We start from the raw sequence: 24,709 nt of genomic DNA on the forward strand, positions 1-24,709 counted from the left end.
AATGGATTAATTAAAAGTAACAAAATTATACTTAAAGAAAGTAAAACATTTTTAAGAATGAAAGATCGTCTTGTCTTTTGCTCACACCACGTACAATCTCTTCTCCAACGAATTTGTTATTTGCACCAGCCCTCCCCCACCTTTAAAATTGTTTCAAGCTCCTGGTAAATGTTGAATTTTTGGTTCTGCAAATTTTCACCGAAACATAAGATGATCACGATTTGTAAAGAGAATAAACTCGTGAAGTCAAAATTGCAAAAAAATTAACATTGGCAAACCTCCCAACCCATCACATCTCCAAACCGGCTTCGGGGCTTTTTGATCAGTGTTTTTGACTCGCTATGGCCCTGTCCTGACTCGGTTTGAAGATGAGACGAGTTCTGCGAATCTGGTTATTGACCATGCTTGCATATTCGATGCCTAGTCATGTTGTTTTTTAGAATATGATGCAACTCTCTGTTGGGATATTTCAGACTGCCAGTTACTGATTCGAAAGGTAAGTGATTTAAAAATGCTTGCCTGTACGTTTTTTCAACTGCTGGACAAAGTTGCATAACAAAGTAATTTTTGACAATGCATCCAAATGAAATGAATTGCATAATAAATGCAAAGTTCTGGACAAATCCATCGAAAAATTTTAATGATTCAGCCCAAAAATTTTGTAGGATTTACATCATCAAGTAGCGTGGGAGGGTATGTCACATACATCAAGGAATCTTATTACCTTATCAAGTTTCAACAGTAGATAGCGCTAAATCTGAGATTTCCCAATTAGATAAAAGACTTATGATCCTTCAGCATCTGAAAACCCACCAGCCCTCCAAAAGGATTATGTCAGGCTCCTCCTCTCAGCTTTTAATTTGCCCCTTATTTCTAACTTGCATCAGGGCCCAAGCCTCTCCTTCAAATATGTTGAGAGTCTAAGTATGTTTTTACTTCAGCACCATCTGCTTCACTAAATTGGTCATCTGAACAAAAGCGAGGTTCACATCCAGGGTCGTGGAGAGGATAAAGGAAAGCCGGGCTAAGACAAAAATAAATAGCCATGCAGGCTGGAGGCAAACTTTTCTAGGGGATCCAGGGTGAATTTTTGAAAGTGATGGTTTCTAATATTACACTGTTGGCTATTATGTTTGCTAAAATTTCAATGGCTATTTTGATATAATTTAAACATAACTGGTAGATTAGTGCCATAATGCATACAAATTTATTGGCCTTAAAATATTAAATTCTTTACATTTAAAAAAATCTCAAAAAATGAAAAACGTTTAGATACTAAATTTAATCAAAACAGACACTGTACCAAATAAATTTTCATTATATACTCAAATTATTTTAAACATTTGATTACGTTTCAATGTCAATAGAAAAACAGGTGGATTCAGTCTTTGTAGAAGCTTCCTAGAGGTAGATGAGAAGCTAAATCAGGCCTGGCCGTTTGAGGCGAGCTATAGCTCGCGCTCGCCTCCATGCTCCCCTCGCAACCTGAGGCGAGCTATGAATTGCTCTCCTAAACAGAACATGAAGGGAAAATCGCTCCCTTAAAATTTCCATTAATTTACTTTTTTCCTATTCAGAGAACCCTGAAAACGTACAATGGTTAATTGGTAAATTTTTGTATCAGCGATTTCTCCCGTCATTGCATTTTTTGCAATTAACTTTTTGCTTGTTGGGCGGTTTTTGTTATGATAGGCATAAACTTTGATCTATTTGGAAAAGGATAGTTAACCGAAAGGTACGTTTGTAGCGATTAGAACCTTTCAATCTTAAGAAAACAGGAATATTTTTGGAAGGAAAGTCGAAGAAATTGGTAGGAATTGTAGATTGGGGATATAATGAGACAGCAGGTCCCTTCCAGCAATAGAAAGCAAACTATCCCTCAAAGAGAGCAAGGTACTCTGTCTTGCAGATCAAAAACGACAACCGAAACATGGAATTCAACTATCCAGCAGCATTTACTGAAAAACCCAGATTGGGTGAAAAACTATAACGGCAACATGTTTTGCATTATTGGCAAAGCCTGATCATCGTTCCTTCTAGTAGTTTGTGAATCTATCTACTATATAAACATGACCAATCGCTTTTGTGTAGACAGAAGGAGTTTGTTTTCACCTTAGAACTCCAGTGGTAGCATTTTCAATAGGAAAGCGGCACTGATTGGACAACCTCAACAGTCATGTGCTCACGTTTTCTGATTGGCCTAATTCGATCCAAAACTGAGTACATTCTATGTGTTACTGATTTAGCTCGCCTCAGCCAATCAGGGGAGCAATTCACAGCTCACCTATAAAATACAAACGGCCAGGCCTGTAAATGTCCAAAAAAATTGGATGGTGAAGAGAAATCAGTCAAGTTTATTAGAGTGAAATCCAGGAAGAGGCATTTGTTGAAACCAAGATTCATATCACATCAGATGCTATTTGTCAATTCAGTTCTATTGGCAAAAGATGCAAGAGATTCAGATTCATCTTTGATTATACCCAAGGATGAAGGAAGATTGCAAAGTAAAAACAAGTCAGGTCTGGCCATAAGAATTTAAACAGGGGAGCAGTAAACAGCTCTCCTAGTTTGTTTCCAGGTGAGCTTTTTGAAGGCAAATAAGAATAGAAGCAAAAGGAAAATTTATTTCAAGGAGAACAATTTAGGAGAGCAACCTTTAGCTCTCCTCTGGCATTTGAAGAGAGCTTAGAGGAGATCAAAAGCTGTCGCTCTCCTCAAAGGGCAAGGCCTGCAAGTGTTGAACTCTCAGCAACATCCAAGGATGATCAGCAATATCTCCTGACATCACTGATGACTCACTATTTCTAAAGAGCATCAATTTTGCAAATATTAATGAAGATGCAAGAATTGATGAATTGCTTCAAAAATTGCAGCTGTTGAACAAATCAAGCTTTTGAATTTGCAAAGCTGATTCCACAATATTTTGATTGCATAAAAGTTGTTGCTGACTTTGCCTGTCAGAGTTGCATCAGCTGAAAGACAATAAAAACTACCTTTGCTCTACAATTGGCCAAAACTGGCTTAGTTTGATGGCGTCGATGTCCATAGAAACTTTTTTGGCAGAAAATTTCACAATTGCTCCATAATTGACCACTTTACAGGTCATCAATTTAACTAAGTATTGATAGCAACTTTTCAGTTGCCTTTTTCCAGTTGTATTGTATGATATCAGTTGCATTAGTTAGTAACCAAGGATAAAGGCTTGGCAGCAATAATACAGCAGCTCCACTAGTCTGTATTTGGCAAGCAGAAAGGGACAAGTCTCTCATTTCCCCTCCCTCAAATGCTTGCTTGCTCCTTGAGAAGGACTTTCTCCCATGACAGGCATAGGTAACAAGAAAAACACCAAAATATAATTGTTAAAGGAGTGAAATTTGAAAATCTGTGGAAACCTTGAGGACCTGTATAAGAGCTGATTTGACAAAATGTCAGGGAAAACCTGAAAAGGTCAGGGAACTTGGTATTAAAGATTGTCAGAGTATGGGAAAATTGGCAGAAAGTAGTCAACTGTTTTTTTAAATGATTCTTGTCATCTTGCTTTGATGTATTTGTTCTGCAATCTTCTCCAAAGTACCTAATTACCATATATGGACATCCTAAACTGTACTTATGAGAACAAATGTTCATGTAAAACCATTCTTTTCCAAAGAGAGGCAAGACATGGTGGAAAGTTAGAGCCCCCTTTGGGGAACTCTTGCAGAACATAGATGAATTGTTAACCTAGAAAAGAAAACCTAGAGATGAGCAGAAGCCATTGTTCAGCAGACCATTTTGGTCACACTAGGCCTGTCACTTTCTGTTTTGAAACCATTTACAGGTTGAGCACAAGAATTTGATATCTGACATCATTTTGACAACTGTGATGTTATTTACAATGTTCCAATTTTTACAACCCATTTACCTCACTATATAACTACAATATACAAACTAAACTAAGGCATCAATTTAGCCAAATTTCTTCAACAACTTTCTCTCAGGTCCAGCATTTTTTCCAGGCATGCTTTAAGGACAAAATTGTTTTAGTCCTGTTACACTACTAGATGTTTTGATTATTCCGACACCATTTCCAAAATAACATAAGATGAAGCATTATATTTTTCATTAATATATTCCTCCACATGTGTCACTTGCACCAAACTTTTTGTTCATTGGCATCTAACTTAGAAAAAGCATCAGATTTTTGGGAGCAGCTTTAGTTTGAACTTATGTTTTTCAGCTAGGGTGTATTTTGTAATTATGACAAGAAGGGCTCAAGAAGGCCAAATAGATTAAAGAAGGGTTAGCATTGTTCTTGTGAGAAAGACATATATATTTGGCACTGATTTATTGTGTAATTGGGAATGAGATTCAGTGCCCTTCTTATATTTTGCCAAATTGATGCTGAATATTTGAACATTTACAAGTAAATGACTTGCTTGATGTAAACTTCTTACTATCTAGTGTGTGTGTAAGGGCCAGTAGTTGGTTGGCTTTTTTGTGTCTGCATTCCGTAGATTAAAACTGAATCCATCTGAATTTTTATTTACCTATCTGTATCTTGCGGCCCTGCTAAACTATTGGATATCTAACTGAAGTGCCATTTTTGGCATGGGTACATTGAAAAAGATTCCAACACTTCTGTTTACTGTAGTTTTGATACATATTGTTTAATTGCATGATTTCCTTTTGTCATTTCTTCACTGCAATTTATAGTGACATTGAAAATTTAATCATAATACTCGCAAAGCATACAGACTCTGCAAAAACATCTTTGTAGCTCTTTTATTTCCATTAGAATTGACACATAGATATAGAATTGATGTGATAATCTTAATTATGTATTTAAAAATTAATAATTTTTTGAAACAAAATAACAATGTTTTCAATAATTACGATAGTAACACAATTTTCAGAGCCAGATTTAGGAAGTTCTGTCATAATATTTTTACAGCTGGATTCATTTAGATTTGAAATAAATTTCCACGAACTAATCAAATTTTGGAGATGATTCAATCTGTAGATTGGGACATCTTGGCATTCCTTTCTCTTAACCAGAATTTACTCCAGTATATCACACCAAGGCATTTTGTGCACAACTGAAAAATTTATCAACGGGGCTAGAACGATTGAAGGCATCAATATTTTAAATGTCTTTCGCTTTCTTTTACCACTCTGACATTCTAGTCAGTCGTCATTTAGTTTTTATACATTATTTTGGGAATCTCTTTTTTGGCAAATTTGGGACAAAAAGTCATTTTTTCGAGGAGATGCGACCTGATCAAACTCCTTCACAGCTTGTCCGCTTTCTTTTTTAGCTCTGCAGCTCGCTGTCTGAGCACTTTTGACATTTATAACCATTGGTTTGGTTTTCCAAATCCTGAAATTATCATTTGAACCAGGGTAATTCATTTCGGCTTTGATTCCCGATATAGAATGTTCTGTCCTCCTCGCAATTCCGTTTACGTTTGTTAACTCTCTTTAAACAACCAGATTCTTATGCCAATATTCAGTGTAATTTTATATTAGATAGTAAAAACAAATAAGTTTGAAAAACTGAACCTTGTTTAAACGAGCAAACAAGGCACAATGGCATTGGTTTAGTGCTGTTTTGTTATATGCAAAGTTTAAACATTATTGGTGTAGCATTCCGTTCTTAGAAATAGTAACCCACAACGTGCCTCTCCTTTCAAGTCAAAATACCTCTTCTGTATAAAGTTCGAGATAATTGGTTAGATTCCCATATTTTGGTTAGGTATTACTGATAAGTCTATTCTCTGGCGCCTGCAGGGTTACACTCTTAACCGGCATATGTTGTCATAATTTTCTATGATATCATAAAGAAACATTAAGCAAAGATTCGAATCTAAGATTTGCTTTGTTCAGCTGAACTGTTTACTGGCTATCTTATTATCTTTTTATTTTTATAGAAGGGCGCAGTGGAAGGACTTTGTGCTACATTTCTAAACAAACTATACCCACGTATTTCAAACAAAAATATTTTCGCAGCAGTTTATCTATTATCATCATATAGTGTTAAGTTTTGATGTCATATATTGGGTTTTCCTTTTATTGGAAAGCAAAATTAAACGTTGCAAAGATTATTTTAACCTATTTTGATGCTGCATTCAACACGATTTTCTGCCGGAACGCCAGAACGAACAAGAGCCATTGGGCATGCTTCAGTAAACAAGCACTTTAAAAATAATTCCCAGTTGTTTTGTTAATCCTTTCACAACTGTCATCTCGATCTTTTGTAGGCATCTTAAGAATGGACTAACTCCCGGCATAAGAATTATTTTTACATGTTTTGAAAATAGTCGTCACGAGCTATAGAAATATAGTCGGAATTTCATATGAACCTCTTTGGTAATTACAAGAGGCTGATGTCGAGGAAAATTTTTATCATAAGGGCATTTTCCCCCTTGCCCCACCTATCAATGAGTAAAAGGCGTGGTTGCCCCTTTCCCCCTCTCTGGTGTTCCTGCAGTTCCCAAATACATATTTTAAACCCAAATACAATGGTTCCAAAGAAAGTGTTTTAAATGGTAAATTACACAAAACAACTTATAATTTTCTTAATGCAAGGCTTTCTGGCTCTGCGTTTTAAGCCAAGTTTGTAAAGAGCAAGTATTAAACCATGTTTTTTCGTCTATGAACGGTGTCTGTGTTTTCCTACTGTTCACTTAATTGTGATAACCCTGCCTCTTCCCAATAAGATTCTTTGCATTACGTAGTCTGTTTCACGGATTATCAGCGCCTCGTTTGGCTCGTTTGTTTGGGAAGGAGGTTTGCATTGAAACACATCCAAATGAGTTTTGCATTAATTGAAAATTGACTCTTCTGATTAATGTTGTATTTTTCTTGCAGGAAGATCTACGTGGAGCTGAAATGTTAAAGCTGCTTTCGAGACACAAGTTACCGTGGCCAAAGTAATACTCCACTGTTTAAGTTCCATCTTTGCTAATTTTGTTATTGCTCGAAAATTTGCAAAGATACATGAAGCTTGTGTTTCTTTAAGGAGCTTACGATGTACCTGTACCTGATAATTAATATTTTTCCTTAAATATAAATATCATTCTTAATAATTTAATATCCCTTTAATTCCGTTTCTTGCTATACTTGCTAGACAAACTAATGTAATTTATTTGTATTACCTTTCATTCTTGGACATCTTTTGCTATACTTTCCTTACGACACTTTTATCAGTTTGTTTGTATTTGTCTGTTTGATTCCAGTTTGGTTCCGTAGTGATAGAGTTTTTTTCCTTTTTAGAGCCGGCCTAAGGTCTCTCTCAAATGGAAAGAACGTCAATGTGCTTGCAGAAGCAAGTAAGTTTTTGTGATACCATCATCCTCCCTTGGTACCTCCATGTGACCGACCTACTCATGGCCGACCTCCTCGTGATCTCTTCAGGACCTCCTTAGGACCTGCTTAGGACCTCCTCAGGACCTGCTTAGAACCTACTTAGGACCTCCTTACGACCACCTTAGGACCTACTTAGGACGAACCTCCACAAGACCTGCTTAGGACCTCCTTAGGACCTGCTTAGGACGAACCTCCTCAAGACCTGCTTAGGACCTCCTCAGGACCTGCTTAGAACCTACTTAGGACCTCCTTATGACCACCTTAGGACTTGCTTAGGACGAACCTCCTCAAGACCTGCTCAGAACCTCCTTAGGACCTAGGAATAAGCCTTTTTGCCCGTTGGTCATCATCTAAGAAAATGCGACGTTCGTTGGACCAACAAGCCTTACGCATTCAGATAAAATGCTCATTCTCTTGCTGCCGTGTATTTTTTACAGCAATTCAAAATTATTCACCTAAGTCATTCAAATGAACCTTCACCTTTTCCTGCATCTTTTCATTTCACCCAAAATATTTTTTAATTGTCTTTTGTCACAGCTGTCATTTACTTATTTGATTTTTTCTAGGACAATTCAAGGAAGGGGATTCCGTTCACGGATATAAAGTCGTTCAGGTGGATCAGCCAAATACTTTCTTCTTATAAAGTTTCATTACCTGAAATCAATTTCTTTTTTACGGTTAAACCTTACTCGATTTAGCTTAAAATGCACGCGAGACACTGGCAGATAGTGATTTGCGCAAGGTGATTTGGGTTAGAACGTTTATTTGAGAACTCTTGGTTTCATCAAATGCTTTTCCATTGCCAATGTTTTTCATCATAATTCACCTTATATTGCTCAATAGCGAGAAATGGAAAATCAATGTGGAAGTCATTGGCTCGAAATTTATGTTGTTTGAACTGGAAAGTAAACTTTTTCATGTGCCCGTAAGCAGTGTTCTTGAATGAGGATCCATTGTCGTTTAGATTCCTCACAATTGATTTTATCTTTAGCGTTCACAATCTTTAGTTGTTCAGTTTTCAACTTTTATCATTTTGTACTTTTGGCAAAATATCCCCTTTTTCAGAAATGTCGAAACTGGTGTATTAACTCCCATTTACTGTAAATTGTGTTTTATTTTAATCGGTGTGTTTTTGAAGAATGAAGACATTCCTGATTTTCACATGGTGGCTGTGAAGCTGAAACACGAGAGAACTGGGGCTGAACATCTTCACATCGCAAGGGATGACCAAAATAATGTATTTAGGTAAAAACTAAGTCAGCTCAACTCTTCTTGAGTTGGTTACCTTCACGCATTTATCTGGAAATGAAATAAACAAATTGATCAATTGGTTAGCATGGTGACAAACAGAGAGCATCAATTAATGATAATTATATACAAAGTAGCGCAATTAAATTTTTATTTTATGATTATGATTTTTCATCGTATTGGAAGTCTTTTTTCCCTAATTCTGTGGACAGTTGATTGCAAAACACAAAGAAAAACAAACTCTATGGATCTAGCATGCAGAAATGCAACATATTGAAATTTCGAAGTTACATAGAAACGTTTTAAAGAAACTGTTGAGTCTTAGGCTTTATCAATCCCATTAAGTAGAATAATTACCTGAGACCCATGAAGTGCTCAAATTGCTAACAAGACAGAAGTTTATAAATATGCACTGTGTTTATTGTTCTTTTTCAGATTTATGTTCATGCTAGATAATATTTTTCAGTGTCACATTTCGAACGACACCAATGGACAGTACTGGGGTTCCCCATATTTTGGAGCACACTACTCTCTGTGGCTCAAAGAAATTCCCATGCAGGGATCCATTCTTCAAAATGCTGAACAGGTCACTATCAACATTCATGAATGCATGGACAGGTAAATAACCTCTTTTTATTGCATAACACCATAAATTAGGATGTCCTTAAACGCAAAAGACATATTTTCCTCTTTTTCTTTATTTGTAATTTAGCAAAATATATTAATAGCATTCTGGTATTGCCATTGTAAACTTGTTTATATTTTGTCTCTGTGCTATTCTGAATACTTCATGGAAAATGTTCTCAGAATACTCAGAAAATTCCTAAGAAAACTAAGAATGCAGAATAACCAATGTTCCTGGTGAAGGTTAATTTCATGTTTCCTCTATTTCAGCAAGCGACTACACCATGTACCCATTTTCAACACAAAATGGGACCGATTACTCGAACCTTATGTCTGTTTACCTGGATGCAGTCTTTTTCCCAAATCTGCGAGAGCTTGATTTCCTACAAGAAGGTTGGAGGCTTGAGAACGAGAAAGTCGATGACCCAAGCTCCCCGTTGGTTTTCAAAGGTGTGGTTTTCAATGAAATGAAGGGCGCCTTTGTAAGTCATTGCTATTTTTACAACGTGTTTGCTTTTTCCGATTTAAATTTTCTTGCATCCGAATTTGGAACAAGCCGTATTCCTCTCTCTAAACAAGATACTTAAAAAGTTGTTTTGATAGAAGAAAAGTTTAATTTTGAAGTTTTCAAAATTCTGAGATAGAAGATATATTTTTTATAATCTTCGGGGATTTGTATTTGTTTTTATGCTAAACTAGGTTTGTAGATTGAGCTGGAAAATACAAAACGCCAAAATGAAGAAGGAATGTGATAATGCTATTGCAAAGAATTTAGAAACATAGTTCTCGTGCACCTTTTATTTTATAATGAAAGGGCTTCATTACATACGACCCAATTTATGCGGATACGATTTTTTTTGGAAAAGAAAATTCTATTTATTCCATTTATTGAGTTTTATTGAATTCAGAATGTTTTACGTCTTGTAGATTGCCTGAAAATGTTCGGTGGAGTGAAGATTTTCCCCAAATACTTATATGTACGTTAATGAAACTAATTTTGTCTTTTGCTTTTGCAGTCAAATCCCGAGAGCCTTTTCGCGACTCACTACCAAAACCTGTTGCTGCCAAGTCATACCTATGGTTACGTCAGCGGTGGTGACCCGTTAGTGATTCCTGAACTTACGGTACACGTTCATGATTGGTTACAACTGCATTCCTTTGTTACTCTCTGTGTTTCGAATCCTCTTAATAAATCACGTGATCAAAGTATTCCAAATCTCGATTTCTAGTGTTTGTAGACTTTTTGTTTGATTAGCCGTTGATAAAGGGCTTTTGGTGTTGATCTGCAAGTCTATTTAAATAACCTTTAGACAAGCTGCATTTGTTTGGCGATATGTAATATTTGTTAGTTTTTCACAGCCCTTGCTCTCTATCAGGGAAGGCTCTTGCTTTTCTTGACACTAAGACAAAAATGGGTATTTTGTTTTGAAAGATTCTTAAAAACAGCTTTTTACCTTGGGTAAAGAAATTGAATGCCTCTTCGTTTTACTGCAATCTGAGGGAAAGTGGGCATTCTTCTTTGTCGAAATACAATCGTTTAATGAAATCAAGGTGACGGCTTAGCAAAAATTTTCGTTTTATTCGTTGTAGTGGGCACAGCTGAAGGATTTTCATCGAACACATTACCATCCAAGCAACTCAAAGTATGTTTGTTTTAGATAATTGTTGCTAGAAAAGGATATTGTGACTTATATTCAGCGCACGTTGTCTAAATTGGAAGGCAAATATTTTATGTAATGAATTTCGTTCAAAGTTTTCATGATGAAAGGGAGTCTGCAACTGTTTTTAAGTTAATAAATATTGCTCAATATGACATCCTGGTAAAGATTTAGATTCTTAATGTAAGGTTTGACTCACCTAATTAGTATCGAAATTACGAGTAACCCTATACAGTTTTTAGTTGTAGCTTTAAACTTTAGATTATAACTCGTATCTATAGATAGCAAGTAATTGGTTTATCAACTTTATACCAGCTTCTCGCAAATAGATAATGGAATATAAGTCAGTAAAATGGAATAGTTTTAATATGAGGCTGTTGTTTCAAGGTTTTACACTTACGGAGACCTTCCGTTGGAGAAGCATTTGCAACAGATCAACGATCAGTCATTGAATTCCTTTGAAAAACTGGTTGTTGATACAAAGATTATAAACGAACCAAGGTGGAGTGAGCCAGTAAGTAGCTTCTTACTTGATTTGATGAGGCATTTTTATGTTCGTAATCTTTGAGATTAACGAACATAAATCTTTGTCAGGTAAAGTGGTACAGCCAAGAGATGATTTAATATAGCTAAGATATTTATTACATAGAATGCGTTTATTTAAGCGTTAGCTATCCATTTTTTTGGTACATTTGTGTATTTATTTAGTTTTTGAATCTTGTTGTCCTGTTTGACCCTAGAGGAGAGCGGAGGTTTTCTGCCCACCAGACAACCTCGCAGCTGATGTTGAAAAACAAACAACTATCTCAGTTGGTTATCTTTTGGACAGGTATACTTGACTTTTAATGAGACTTAATGGAAATGCTATTTTACTGATACTTGCCAGTACTTGATATCTTAAATGCTCGGGATCTATAATTGCCTTTGTTCCTAGTGTCCCTTTTCTGATATTAGCTAAACATGTATGTCGGGGAGAAGAATCTAACTCTCGTGGCATCTAGGGACATTCTGTGTGCGTGCTGTTCTATATAAGAGGTATTACTGTTCTTAATGTGATTTGATTTTTGAATGCACAATCCAGGAAGGGTTCACCAGCCGTCCGGTCACCAGTCGTCCGGTCACCAGCCGTCCGGTCACCCGCTGTCCGGTTATTTCCTTTGGTAGCTTCCTTCAAAAAGTACAGTATAACCCTTGGGTTTAGGGAAGTACTTCATTTGTATTCCTTACGAATGACCTTTTTAACGAACTTTGATGGTATGACTACCGTGTTTTCTGACAGTGTATAAATAATAGATAAAGCTTCTTCTGACAGAATTTTTTCTACCAGCAATATTCGCAATATAGAACGGGATTCTTTTTAGCACGACCGACCCATTTAAAGCGTTTACAATGGGAATTCTATCAACTTTGTTGGCCAGTGGACCGAATTCACCATTCTATCAAGCACTGATCAAGCCTAACATTGGATCAGGATACTCGCCCGTCGTCGGGTAAGTCAAAAAATAGCTTGTTCGTGTATTAAGGAGACTGGGGGGCTTGAGAAATGTGGGGGGCTTGAATCTACGGTCTTAAGTGTAAAGGGGGGGTGTTGAAGGCTTTGGATGGCTTGATTGGTTACTTAGAGTTCCCGTATGGAAATCATTACAAGTGCAAATCATTTTTGACTTTATGGCATTGTAGCTTTCTACATTTTTATGTACATCAATCGTAGAATGCTTTTGTTTCATACACCTTACCATTCTAGCTTATAATTTTGGTAAATTTTCCTTTAGCGTGGACACAAGCACAAAAGATGCAACCTTTGGCGTTGGTCTGCAGGGCGTGAGTAAAAAAGATGTCCCAAAGATTTTGGATATCATAAAGACAACATTCGAAGATGTTGCAGGGTAAGACACGTGATCAGTCTAATCGAACCCCATTTTGCACTTTTTTGTCTCTGGAAGGGTTCTTGACGGATTTGTCTGCTTTGGAATCCAGTTCATTGCAAAACTGAAAAGTTAACAAAGCTGAAAAGATAAACATACAGAAGTTATCAATACAATTTTGATTTAATTTTTTTCTAATTTTCTTTTCATTTAATGTTTTGTTTATGCCGTTAATTTTTACTTTTTCAGTAAAGGTTTTGAAGATGAAAGAATACAGTCGATTTTACACCGAGTAGAATTGGCTCAGAAACACCAGACAAGCAGCTTTGGTCTTGGAGTTATATCTGTAAGTATTTTAAGTGAGTGACGTCATGAAAACAGACGTTTCAGGAAAGCCGTTTTTGGAATGACATTAACGAATTGTTTGGATTCGAACTGAGAACATAAGCATTTCGACTTGTTTCTATTCTCATAGAACAAGATTAGGTTGTCTTATTCTCTTGTAATGTTCGCTGTTTAATAATGTCAACTGTGTATTTTTCCTCGTATTTTTCCTGCATACGAAACTAATAATTCTGACAAACTTTGTATTTTGCAGTCCTTAATGTCAAGTTGGAACCATGATGCAGAGCCAATTTCAATGCTAAGAGTTGATGAGCAAGTGGAGAATTTCCGTGTAGGTTGAGTTCTGAATTTTGCTCACTGCAAATGAATAGATTTGCTAAAGATTTTCAAGTGTTTTTGTTTTCTAGTAGTAGTAGAAATGATAGCAAGCAGTTGACATTTTTTCTCTGGCAGATCGTGCTTTAGGATTTTGAAAAAGAGAAAAGTTGCAATTATCTTTCAAGAAGATGCTTTTAAAGTTATTATACTTTTTAGAATAACTATAGTTTTTATCTTTCTTGTTCAGAAAATAGGTGAAGCTGACTGTAAAAAATGAATATGTTTTTTGGATATTTCAAATCTTAGTACAGCCGAATGGTCTTTACTAAGCTCCAATCTTGGCTAATGAAACCTGAGGTCTTAACCGGAAAGTGAAATCAAGTGTCCTATCTTGATAAATAACGCACTGGTTGCATTTACCCCCACCCCCCCTCCCGGGTCAATGTCATTTGCGATGGTTGCAGAATAAGTGGGGATGCACACAGATCCAGCAACCCCCATAGAAACATCGTTTTGGGGGAGGAGGGTGACATATAGCTAGGTTTGTTTTTGTTCATGTCTCAGCATTTTCTGGCCATATAGCAGGACTATTGCTGTCAGTAACTAATGAGGAATTTCTTTTGTCGTGTTTTAGAATGCCCTTAGCAGTGACAAAGAATTTCTTCAAAAGATGGTCCAGGAATATTTTTTGGAAAACACACACCAGCTTACCTTGGAAATGAATCCAAAGGTACTTTGTTAATTGGTCCTTCATTTTTTTCTTTAGATAAAATGTAGGAGTTATTTATAACTTGGCCCATATAATATCGCATCAGAATTTTTTGCCATTGTTTTTCATCGAATGTTGCCCTGTTACTGTAATTTCTCTTCTTTCTACATATTACTTGGTTAATTCCCATGAATATGAAACCAGACAGTATATGTAGTTACAACGCCCATACATTTCCTGGCTTTTGGTTATCATCTTCTTACCAGCTTTAAATTATAAGCTTCTTCTTAGTTACCGACGATGCCTTGCACCACACTTTGATTTGTTTCCAGGAGGATTATATTGAACTGAACGAAAAAAGAGAAGCAGCAATTCTGGAATCAAAAGTGAAAAAGCTGACAGATGAGGACAAAAAGATTATTTTCGAGAAATGTGAGTTACCGATTTTTTTTTAAACCTCAATTATTCTTATTCCAATATATCATTTTGCATATGGTATATGGCATTCCATTTGGTTGCCAGCTTAAAACGGCAACCTCTTATTAGCGTATGCTAAAAGACCTACCAATGCTTTCTACTTGTAGGTTTTTTGTCCAAATCATTATCAATGAACCTAAAATGAAAGATAGCATAGATCTAAATGTTTAAATGATTGCGACATGTTATGAGAATTACTGTTTATCGATCTGTCATTAAGTGCTCCATCCCATAAGGCAGAGCTGTACACGCTTTGGTGTATAGAACAGGGGATTCTAAGTTGCTACTGCAAATTTCACGCTCAGTACGATCATCGGGCAACTGTTAAAACTACTCTCTCTATGGATGATTGCACTATGTAAAGTGATTTCCTTTTTGCACCGGAGAAAGACTGTTCACTGCTATTGATAGGAAAGAACGTACGCGGGTTCTCAGTAAACAATACCATGAAAAGTTGTACAATTGCTACAAATGTTGTAATGCCCCTAGAGTAAGGACTTTGTTAACTTTCAGGGTTTTGAAACTTAAGGACGATGAATAGGTAAAATTTATGTTAAAGAATTTTTTTGAAGAATTTAAGGAATTTTGAAACTTGACTCAAATTTGCTTGATTCTTCGTGTAGGATCAGGGTTAAATTGTGACTTTGAAAATCAATGAAGGTTTTCTTGTTTCCAGCACTGGAGTTAGAGCAGCAACAAAACTTAGTCGATGACCTTTCTTGTCTGCCAAAAATGCTGGTCAAAGGTAAACATTGGCAATATTTTCTAAGTGTTCGCAGCAGTGCAAAACTTTTTTGAATGCAATTTCCTGTTGTGTTTAAACCCTTTTTCGCATACGTACATGTTGTTTTCTTATTGTTTTTGCTTTTGTATTTTGTTTTTTTCGTTACTCTTATTTTTATTTGTTTTGTTCACTTTCTTTTTCCAGGATACGTGGGGCTACAATTTCCATAACGCAACCATTGAAATGTCACCCTTACGTTATTTCATTTCCAAAGGGGAGGAAAAAATGTCATTACGAACGATTGATACAACTCTGAAAATATTTATTGGGGAACTTTCTTATTAACTGCCATTTCATTTTTTAAGAATTTTCAAGTTAAACCGGCAATTCCCTAGTGCTGTAAGTATTTTGCTTCTTCACGTCTTTATTGAAAGTTTTCTACATGGCAGCCTTGCATTTCAGATATCGACAAGCAAGCCAAAAGAGTCGATGTCGATATTGAGTATGGAGGTAAGGAATTGCTGCTCCCTGGCCTTTCTTATTTCTATCATCTTCCAGCAGCTTGTCAATGCTTTATCTTAAATTCCCCGTCTTTTGTGTTTCTAAAATTTTAACTGGCTTGATTTAGCATTTGGTTGAATGTGTTAAGTTGAAGTTGTTGAGGGCAAAAACATCAATTCTCTGTTTCTTCTGAATTTTTTTTAAATCCTTAAAGGTAATAAAGTGGTATCGTAGGAGTTGCCTATGATTGTATTGCACTGTGTATGTATCTATCCAACTTCAAAATTGTTTCAGTTGACATCTTGTCTTTGCAGGTAACAATATCCCAATTCAGATTTGTGAACAACCCACGAATGGAGTTTGTTATTTCAGAGCAATAGCTGATGCATCTGCCCTTCCTGAAAATTTGAAACAGTATCTGCCGCTTTTTTGTAGCATTATTACAAAGTAAGAAGAACTTGTCATGACGTCAATTTTCATTCACCTTTTTACTCTGTCATCCCACTGTGGTGAATAAGTCTGTAAGGATACAAATCTGGATTTGATGTATTTGATTCGATAGTATTTTCTCCCATTGGCAGTTGCGATTCTTGTTATGACACATTCAGTATCATATCTACATGCATCTTGTTAATGGAGAGTGACGATTTTATTCAACATAAGGCTAAGTCAATTTTCTATCTTTATGCTGTCGAAAGTTGCTTGGCCTTTTCAAACAATCTGAAGTCTATATTACTTTTGTCTCACGTTCAAACAGCCATTTTAACGACACCAATGGTGACGAGAAAGAGGTTTTGACGAACTTCGAATTGATGAAAGAAAAAGTCGATGCTGAGCTAAAGTCCTTCCCTAATCGGAAAAGTTTCACCCATTGACCATCTTTTCATTTTTTTTGACAACCTTATGTTGAATATCGCTGTGCACCTTCACTGACAATAGATGATACTTGTGTATTACTGATACAAGCATATATTTGATTGATATTTGGAATACAGTATAGCCCGATGAAAAGCAAATGAGCTGTGCCGCTCTCACAAATGAGTTTTGTTGCCTTTCTTTATTGTTTTATTCCAGCCTCTGCAATCACTGCTTTTTACTTGAAATACCTTTCTTTCAGAATGGGTGCTGGTTCAATGAATTACGAACAGCTAGCTCAAGAAGTTGAGATGTACACCGGGGGCCTTTCAGTTGGCCCCCATATCGTCCCCCATCATACAGACCAAGACAAGTTCGAACTTGTAAGTTTTTGACGCGAATATTTTTCTTTCCATTTTCATACCACTTAGTCTATCAAGTCATTATGGATATAAGATGTAAGAATGGATCAAGGAATTCTTGTAGCTCGAGAATAGTGAAAGGATGGCCGTTTATTTGTTGCCAAATGATGCTTTTTTGCATCTTCAATGCCATCACCCTTTAATTTTTTAGGGCGTGATGTTTGGATCAAAATGCTTGGACAGGAACATTCCAAGGATGTTCTCTCTTTGGCAAGACATTCTTAATGAGTAGGTTGTTTTTTGTTCATGATCTTTCTCTTGAAACTTCTACTCTTGAACCCAGTTCCCTTACACAAACGAAACGCGAATGCAATACAAGCTTTCTCGTCGTATAAAAGCAAAAGTCAAAAGTGCCAGTGTCATTCCTTGCTTGCTTCTCAAAACCACTGGAAGAGTTGAATTGAGTAACAGTGTTTTAGCTCAGTCAGTTTTAGCATTCTGAGGACAGTCGAACCAAGGATCACTGAGCCTTTAACTTGGAATGTGCGAAACTAAACAGTCCTTTTCATTAATCGTTGACTTTTTTAAAACGCCTAAATCTTTCTTTTAGATGGTTCTAAAGCTTAGAATTCTTAATTATGTCTCACCAAAAAATTATTAAATCATTGCAAGTCACGGGTAGGCTGTCTCTTCTTTGCTTACCGTCCGCGGTTTTATTTGTAGACCTAACCTAAAGAACTTAGACCGACTTCGGACCCTTATCAACTCGATTGCATCCGACCTGGCAATGTCAGTAGCTGACTCTGGGCATGCGTATGCGATGGCAGTTGCAGCCAGCCAACTAACACCGGTTGCTAAATACAGCGAGCTTTTCGGGGGAATGTCTCAGGTATGGAAATCGTATCTCTGTTGTGATTGATTAATAATCTGATAAATAATGTTTATTAAGAATTTTCCATGCGACTGTTTCCTATATGCCAGACTATTGCAATTCGAGGATAGTGTTTTTAGCTTTCTTTAAGCTTTTTTGATGCGAGGGAGTGTGGAAAACTCTCTTGTCCTGGTTGGGGCACAAGAGGATATGTTTTCCAAGTTTATGGAAACAACATTCGCTAGCAAAGCTTGTTATTAATTGCATTATATACGAAGGCATTGTAAAATAGGAATGCTTCCCCTATTGATTAGTACATAAACGTAGGTGGGGAAGACAAATAGAGTAGAAAAAGTCGAAGATGTTATTAATTATTAGTTAAATATTATAGAAAAGTTATCATATTAGTTAAATTAAAAGTTAATAGTCGTCAAAGATCACATTTTAAAAATGTGTCGGAAGATTTTATTTTCTCCGAAAAGATTTCGCTAGAAAATTGTTATCATTTTCTGATAAAGAACAAAAATATAGTTTTTATAATCCGACAAGCAGCTTCATACTAGTTTCAAGCAAGAGGCAGATTATGCTAGAGGAGCGTCATACCAAATAGCTTTCCAATGTTAAAAGCCCGTGCCAATTCAGTAGTCATGTCATTGATAACTTTTCTATAATATTTAACTAATAATTAATAACATCTTCGACTTTTTCTACTCTATTTGTCTTCCCCGCCTACGTTTATGTACTAATCAATAGGGGAAGCATTCCTATTTTATAATAACAATTAATAACAAGCTTTGCTAGCGAATGTTGTTTCCATAAACTGTCTAGTCTTAGCCAAAACTTTGTCAAAAGACCGATCTCGAAATTATACCTTTTTCTTCCATTTATTTTAATCATAGATATGTGTTCGCTTTGTCACATATCTCATAGCTGCTTGTCATTCATTTCACCCAGGTATGGTTCATGAGAAACCTCGCTGAAATGGATGATTTGGAACAGGTTTCAAACAGCCTTATTGAAATTGCCTCGTATATACTAAATGCAAACGACCTTAGGTAAGAAATTATCTTTACAATTTCGATTCGCAAGCGCGCGTCATATTTTTCTACAACAAAATAAATGCTATCCAGGACGCTTAAATAGAGTTGCTTTACCGATTATTTCTGTGTTTTATCGTAGATGTTCTTTAAACGTTACGGCCGAGTCACGTGGACTAGCTTCAAATGCCCTGAACGCACTCGCTGCAGATGTAAACACTTTAGGGACAGATGAAATCGAATTTGATCAAGTAAGAACTATCTGAGCCATTTGTATCTGTTTATTTAAAATTTTAATGATGTCGGCATATTTAAAATTTTAATGATGTCGGCATAATTTCGTTTGCTCCCGGGGTTTAAGATCACTGTAAAGGCTATTTAAAACCGAATATGTTCAGATACTTCTTCTCGCTTAGCTGTATCTTCTTTCTCTTTCAAAGAAAATTTCAGAGATTTAACTTATTGCATATGGAGACATCAGAAGCTGTTGGGTACAGTTTGTATTTGATCGACAGCGACCCCCATTACGAGGAGATGAGGGTAACTTTCCTTTTTGAAAGGAGATTTCCATAGGGATTTCCGTAGTCTGTGGTCTAATTATACAGTGCCTTGGCCCTGAGAAAAAGCTTTTGGGACAAAGTTATTTGCGTCTTATTTTGAGGTTTATGTCATTGTGAGGTGTCTATTAGTAATGGATTTCTCGTTATCTAATGTGTTTTGATCAGACAAGTCACCACTTCAATCTGACCTCATCGAGTTTTCTCTTATCATCTTCTATCTTCTATTCTTTGTCAAAAAGACGTGAAATCGAATCTTAGTTGGAGAGTTAAAGTTTTTTCGTATTTTAGATGCCACATTTCGCTGCAAAGAAGAGCAAAACGTTCATTCCGATGCCCTTCCCTGTTAACTACGTCAGTCGATGCATGAGGACGGTTCCCTACACTCACCAAGATAGCGCCTCGTAAGTTCTTCCTCGTTGTTCTCTGAACAGCAAGCTCCTGGTTTTAGTTTTGAGGCCAACCTTACATTCTTTGTCGAATAGCAAGCTTGCTGTTTGAAGTCGACAAAATCCGTTTGCTGTATAGTTTATAGACATTGTAAAACATTTTCGTTTACCTTGATGGTCATAGTATTGAGTAGAAGAGGAGTACAAAACGTTGAATCATAGTTTACGATCATGTTTTAGATTCAAACCACAGTGAAACGATTGCAAAATCTGTTTCTACTCGTCTATCTTTTAAGATTCGTAAAGCCTCTTCCCATTCTCCTTAAATCCTGGGCTCTGCACCATCGTCTTTCATTTCTTTAAACATCCTTTTAGCTTCTTTTTACGATGTGGTTTCTTCCAACTGGTTGTAACAGTAAACAATTATTTGCGATTATTTTGTGTCATCTTTCTTTTATTTTGTTTTTTTGTCAGGGGTTATGAGTCCTTAGTGCATGGAAAATGCTGCATTTTTATTGTCAGTACTGTTACAATTTTGTCTTGGTGTGTATTGAAAAGACAGACATCCAGTTATCCAGCACCATAATTGTTCAATAGTTTGCCATGAAGCACTCAGTCATATCTTACAATCACTACTTATATTGTAATATTTTGAATCATAGACAAATTATACCATAAATGTAATAGTAGCCTCGCTTGTGTTATCTTTGCGATCATATATTATTTATTCATCATGTACTGTATAACACGTTACGTATTGTTTTAACAATAATGATTCATTTGTATTCCGTCAGCCTTCAAATTCTTGGAAAACTCCTCTCAGCGAAGTATCTCCACCGTGAAATCAGGTTTGTGATTGAGCTTAAAGCGACCCTGGAATTGTCTCAAAAATTCTTGGTTTTCCATTTACACGAGATTCTTACAAATGTATAGTTAAGCTGCTCTATAATAATACCCGGAAATGTATTTTCTTTGTTTCCCTCACTTGAAATTATTATTGATTTTTATTGCTACAGATAAAAGTTTTAGGCCTATTTACTTATTGGTTATTTTTGCATGCTTAAGCTTTTTCAAAAGCAAGACAACTCGACTGTTCTTAATATTTTACTATTTCCTCTTAAATAAGACTGAACTATCTTTGCCTATATCATATATCTGTCCTGTCTTTTTGTAGAGAGAAAGGGGGTGCCTACGGAGGAGGAGCGAGACACGGCGGAAGCACGTTCTCCTTCTTTTCGTACAGGTGAATGCAATGTCTTATGCCATTAAATGTATCATTTAGCGACCTTCGTTTTACGTTCAGTCATATCACTTCTGTTTTAATGGTGGCCATTGCACTGATTAAGCCAATTTCAATGATGATAAGTGTCTGTTCTGATACCCTTCTTTTTACAGCATGTGACATATAGGCTTCCCAGTCCCTATCAAACCCTCTAGCTCTACACCTTTGAACATGGCTGAGTTTCAGAACCCAGAAAAGTGTTCACCCTATGGTGCATGGTCTGTGTGTGGTACTTTTAATTCGTCTATATAATTTTGATGACGTCACAAAAATATAATATCATAACTTTTGAATTCGTATCTCATACCCTGAAAGGACATCCTGAAATACTTCTAAATGTCGAAAATCAGTTAAATGTATTACAAATGTGCTGAGATGTGGCCACATGAGCACAGACTCTTTCCCTGTCAAACCTCTGTAATTTGGTCTATTTTCGTAACTTTATGAACTGAGCTAAAATAACAGTAATCCGTCAGCAAGCATCAAATCTTTCATTGGCCATAGCTCACCCAATTTTTGACATATGTGACTGATTTTGCATATTCGGAAGTGTTTATTGGTGTTATTTTAGGTTATTTGATCAAATTTAACATTCTAAAAACAGATTTTTTATGACATCACTTTTTAGAATTCTGTTCGCACGGACCATCCTCACGTTGACGTACCTCTTTATATCTAAAAATTCTTCGTATACAGAGACCCGAATTCTACGAAAACTTTGAAAGCCTTTGACGAATCAATCCAATGGGCCGTCAACAGCAGTTTTACAGATGAAGACATTGAAGAAGCAAAGTTGTCAGTTTTTGCTTCAGTAAGTGACTTTTTTGATGCTCGGGAATTAAAACTACTGCCTGCCTGCATACTATTTTGAATTTAGTATGCTTCGTTATAATTTCATGTTATCAACTGTAGCATTGAAAATTTCTATACTGTTAAACATTTCCATTATTATTTATATGTTGTAACAGTATTGTAATAATCATAAGCAATTGTGATAATCATTCCTTTTTTATAATTTATAAAACCTTTGTTGTCTGAAAGTGGGGGGGGGGGGGGTAGAGGGACAAACTTAATATTCAAAACAAAAGATTTTGCAAAAAGTCTTTCTTCTGTTTACTCGCTTACTTGCTTTTAAAGCAGGTTACAAGTATTCCGTTTTCCAAACTTTACTTGAACTTATGTTGAAATTAGTCACTGTTTTCAGTATAAAGATAGTAACCTGTTTTTTAAGACAGATATTTTGGTATGCGACTAGACTCTTGTTTTTCTCTTTCAGATCGATAGTCCAGTGTCTCCTGGAAACAAAGGCATTACGCTTTTCTCCCAGCGTATAACACACGAGATGCGTCAGCAATTTAGAGATAGATTATTTCAAGTAAATCGAGATGGTATCCTCGACGTAGCCAAAAAGTATGTTTTAGGATTTCCCAAACGTTTTTGCGATTAAAAATGTTCTGTAGCAACAAGAGCACATTTTGTTCTAGACCAATCAGCGGGTTTGTTTACAAAATGTCATTAGCCAATCACCTACCTCCGTTTCGAGCTTGATTTTCAATATTTCAAACCAAAACACGGTTGCTGTGGAGCAAAACTTTGTTTCGCTCCACACTTTACTGAATTGATACCCCCATTCTTTTGACGTTGATTTGATTTCGAATTGCAAATGACGACAAATGTAGCTGGGAGCAGAAATGGTGTAACCAATGTTTAGCACCATGTTTATCTTCCTTCTCAGCATTGTCTAAGGGGGAAGGGGAACTGTCTGCTTGAAATAGAAAAATAAAGGAGGAAATATGAATTTATCATAACTGCAATCTCGGGTGTTCCAACTTATTTGGGCAACAATTATAGGTTGCCAGAAAATTTTCAAAATTGGCAAAACAATTTTCCCAAAATATAGATGATTTACCAATTTAATAATTTCTTTGCATTGTCTTTCACAGTGAAAGTTGCAATTCTTTAAAGTTACTAATAAAAGCTTCTGAAGAAAATAACCTAATACTTTATTCAAAATTTTTGTGGAAGAGTTTGATGCAATACTTTCTCATGTGAGAAGTTCCTCGAAAGAAACTTATATTTTATATGAAAATCTTAATGTTTTTATTTATTTGTTAACAGATATTTAGCCTCAGATGATACTGTCGATTCAATGGCTGTTATTGGCCCTGAAAACACGGAATTTGAACAAGATGAGTCTTGGGAGAAGAAAACAGGTTTATGATAGTTGTAGTTTTTAGTGTTAAATTCAACGATTGTTATATATATTTTGACTTTTTTTGTTCAAATTGATGTTCCGTAATGCTAAATTGAAATTTGTGAATGAAAACTTTGCTAAGTAAACACGTGTTTGATTATGTGTTGTTAATTTAGGAAAGTTCTGTTAAAATGTTTGTTATTAACTTGGTAAGATGTGTTAAAATCAATACTGAAGCAAATCACCTTGCAAGTAGCATTTATACTTTTAATTTAACGGATCTTAAAATTCCTGTGTTTCCGAACTCGCTGAGGTTTTCTAAACCTTTATGGTTCCACCCTGGAAATGTGTTGTGCCATCGTTTTTTAGAGTAAACGTTGATTATCAGTAAAACCCCCATCTATTTTACAAATTTTGGATCATTTTGCAAAATAAATTGGTCTTTCAAGCAGAGGCCAGAAATGTCGCTTAGATAAATATATAATAAAAAGTTGGTTTCGCCCAAGACTCATACATGATAAAACTGTACTTTCTTCGCGACTGTTAATGGGCACACCTGTTCAATATACTAAGGCTTTAAACGGTAATATTCAGACAAGAGAAAGATAAAAGAATTTCAAGTACGAATAAAGTTGTTTTTAAGAAAGAAGTAGTGACATTTGCGAGATCAGTGGTTTTGTTATGTCTCATTATCAAAATAAGAAACAAAGACAATATTGGTTTGCTCCTCTTTTTACTTTATATGATTGACTCTGTTAAATTTTAAGTGCAACTAACTGCTAAGAAGCACTTTAAAAAGGGTGCCTGAAAAGGGTGCCTAAGTAGCGGCGCTTAGAAAGGGGTGCTGAAGAAGGGGCGGTTAAAAAGCTCTGTTAATTTTTGTATGCTATGACATTTTATTTGACAAAAATAAGTATGTTTGGATTCTTTGCAGGATCGAAAAATCATTTCTAAATTGCCAAAAACTTCTTAAAATATCGATTATTTTTCTTAATTTACTAGTTTAGGTAGAACCAGATAGAGAAAACTAGGCAACGTCCCTTCTTAGGAGACTTAATAACAGTGCTCTCAAACTTTATAGATTGTGCGGGACGAATGGAAGGATTCCCCCATCAAAATCGGATAAATAGTGACGATTTGATTTGTTCGTTCAGGAAACCTTGTCGACCTACAGTTGTTCGCTAGATTCAAATTTGCAAAGCCAGGCTCCATCATTATTAGTTCTTACGATTTCTTACATTCTTGCAGCAATATCTGGTCTCAATGTTGCATTTTGATGGTCGGCCATTCGTGGGAAGAGGCACATTATTTAATCTCTACTTATAATCATTCTTTGGGCCATATGCGAC

At 35.9% G+C, this 24,709-nt stretch overlaps 1 protein-coding gene across 1 annotated transcript; it reads left to right on the forward strand.

The window, feature by feature from the left end:
- The first annotated feature begins 310 nt into the window (after nt 1-310).
- LOC135685629 (presequence protease, mitochondrial) lies at nt 311-23,636 on the forward strand. The gene is made up of 31 exons (XM_065201617.2): nt 311-496; nt 6,847-6,908; nt 7,252-7,307; nt 7,911-7,957; nt 8,483-8,589; nt 9,059-9,210; nt 9,487-9,698; nt 10,233-10,340; nt 10,807-10,859; nt 11,262-11,388; nt 11,615-11,703; nt 12,236-12,364; nt 12,647-12,760; nt 12,989-13,085; nt 13,338-13,415; nt 14,037-14,132; nt 14,444-14,543; nt 15,265-15,333; nt 15,775-15,822; nt 16,128-16,260; nt 16,931-17,051; nt 17,242-17,318; nt 17,754-17,919; nt 18,856-18,956; nt 19,081-19,189; nt 19,787-19,899; nt 20,679-20,732; nt 21,059-21,127; nt 21,863-21,977; nt 22,443-22,576; nt 23,285-23,636. Exons 2-31 carry the CDS (start codon nt 6,868-6,870, stop codon nt 23,385-23,387), a joined length of 3,018 nt encoding a protein of 1,005 aa, XP_065057689.2. The 5' UTR covers nt 311-496; nt 6,847-6,867; the 3' UTR covers nt 23,388-23,636.
- Nucleotides 23,637-24,709: the final 1,073 nt, after the last annotated feature.

This window comes from Rhopilema esculentum, chromosome 15 (assembly GCF_057945365.1).
Source record: "Rhopilema esculentum isolate cy_ngs chromosome 15, ASM5794536v1, whole genome shotgun sequence".
In the NCBI taxonomy this organism is placed as follows: Eukaryota; Metazoa; Cnidaria; class Scyphozoa; order Rhizostomeae; family Rhizostomatidae; genus Rhopilema; species Rhopilema esculentum.

Excerpts from the sequence above, each read along its gene's own strand:
- LOC135685629 (XM_065201617.2), top strand. The coding sequence starts at position 6,868 with ATGTTAAAGCTGCTTTCGAGACACAAGTTACCGTGGCCAAA. Across the intron at positions 10,860-11,261 it reads TACCATCCAAGCAACTCAAA|GTTTTACACTTACGGAGACC; the intron begins GTATGTTTGTTT and ends TGTTGTTTCAAG. Across the intron at positions 13,086-13,337 it reads TTGGTCTTGGAGTTATATCT|TCCTTAATGTCAAGTTGGAA; the intron begins GTAAGTATTTTA and ends TGTATTTTGCAG.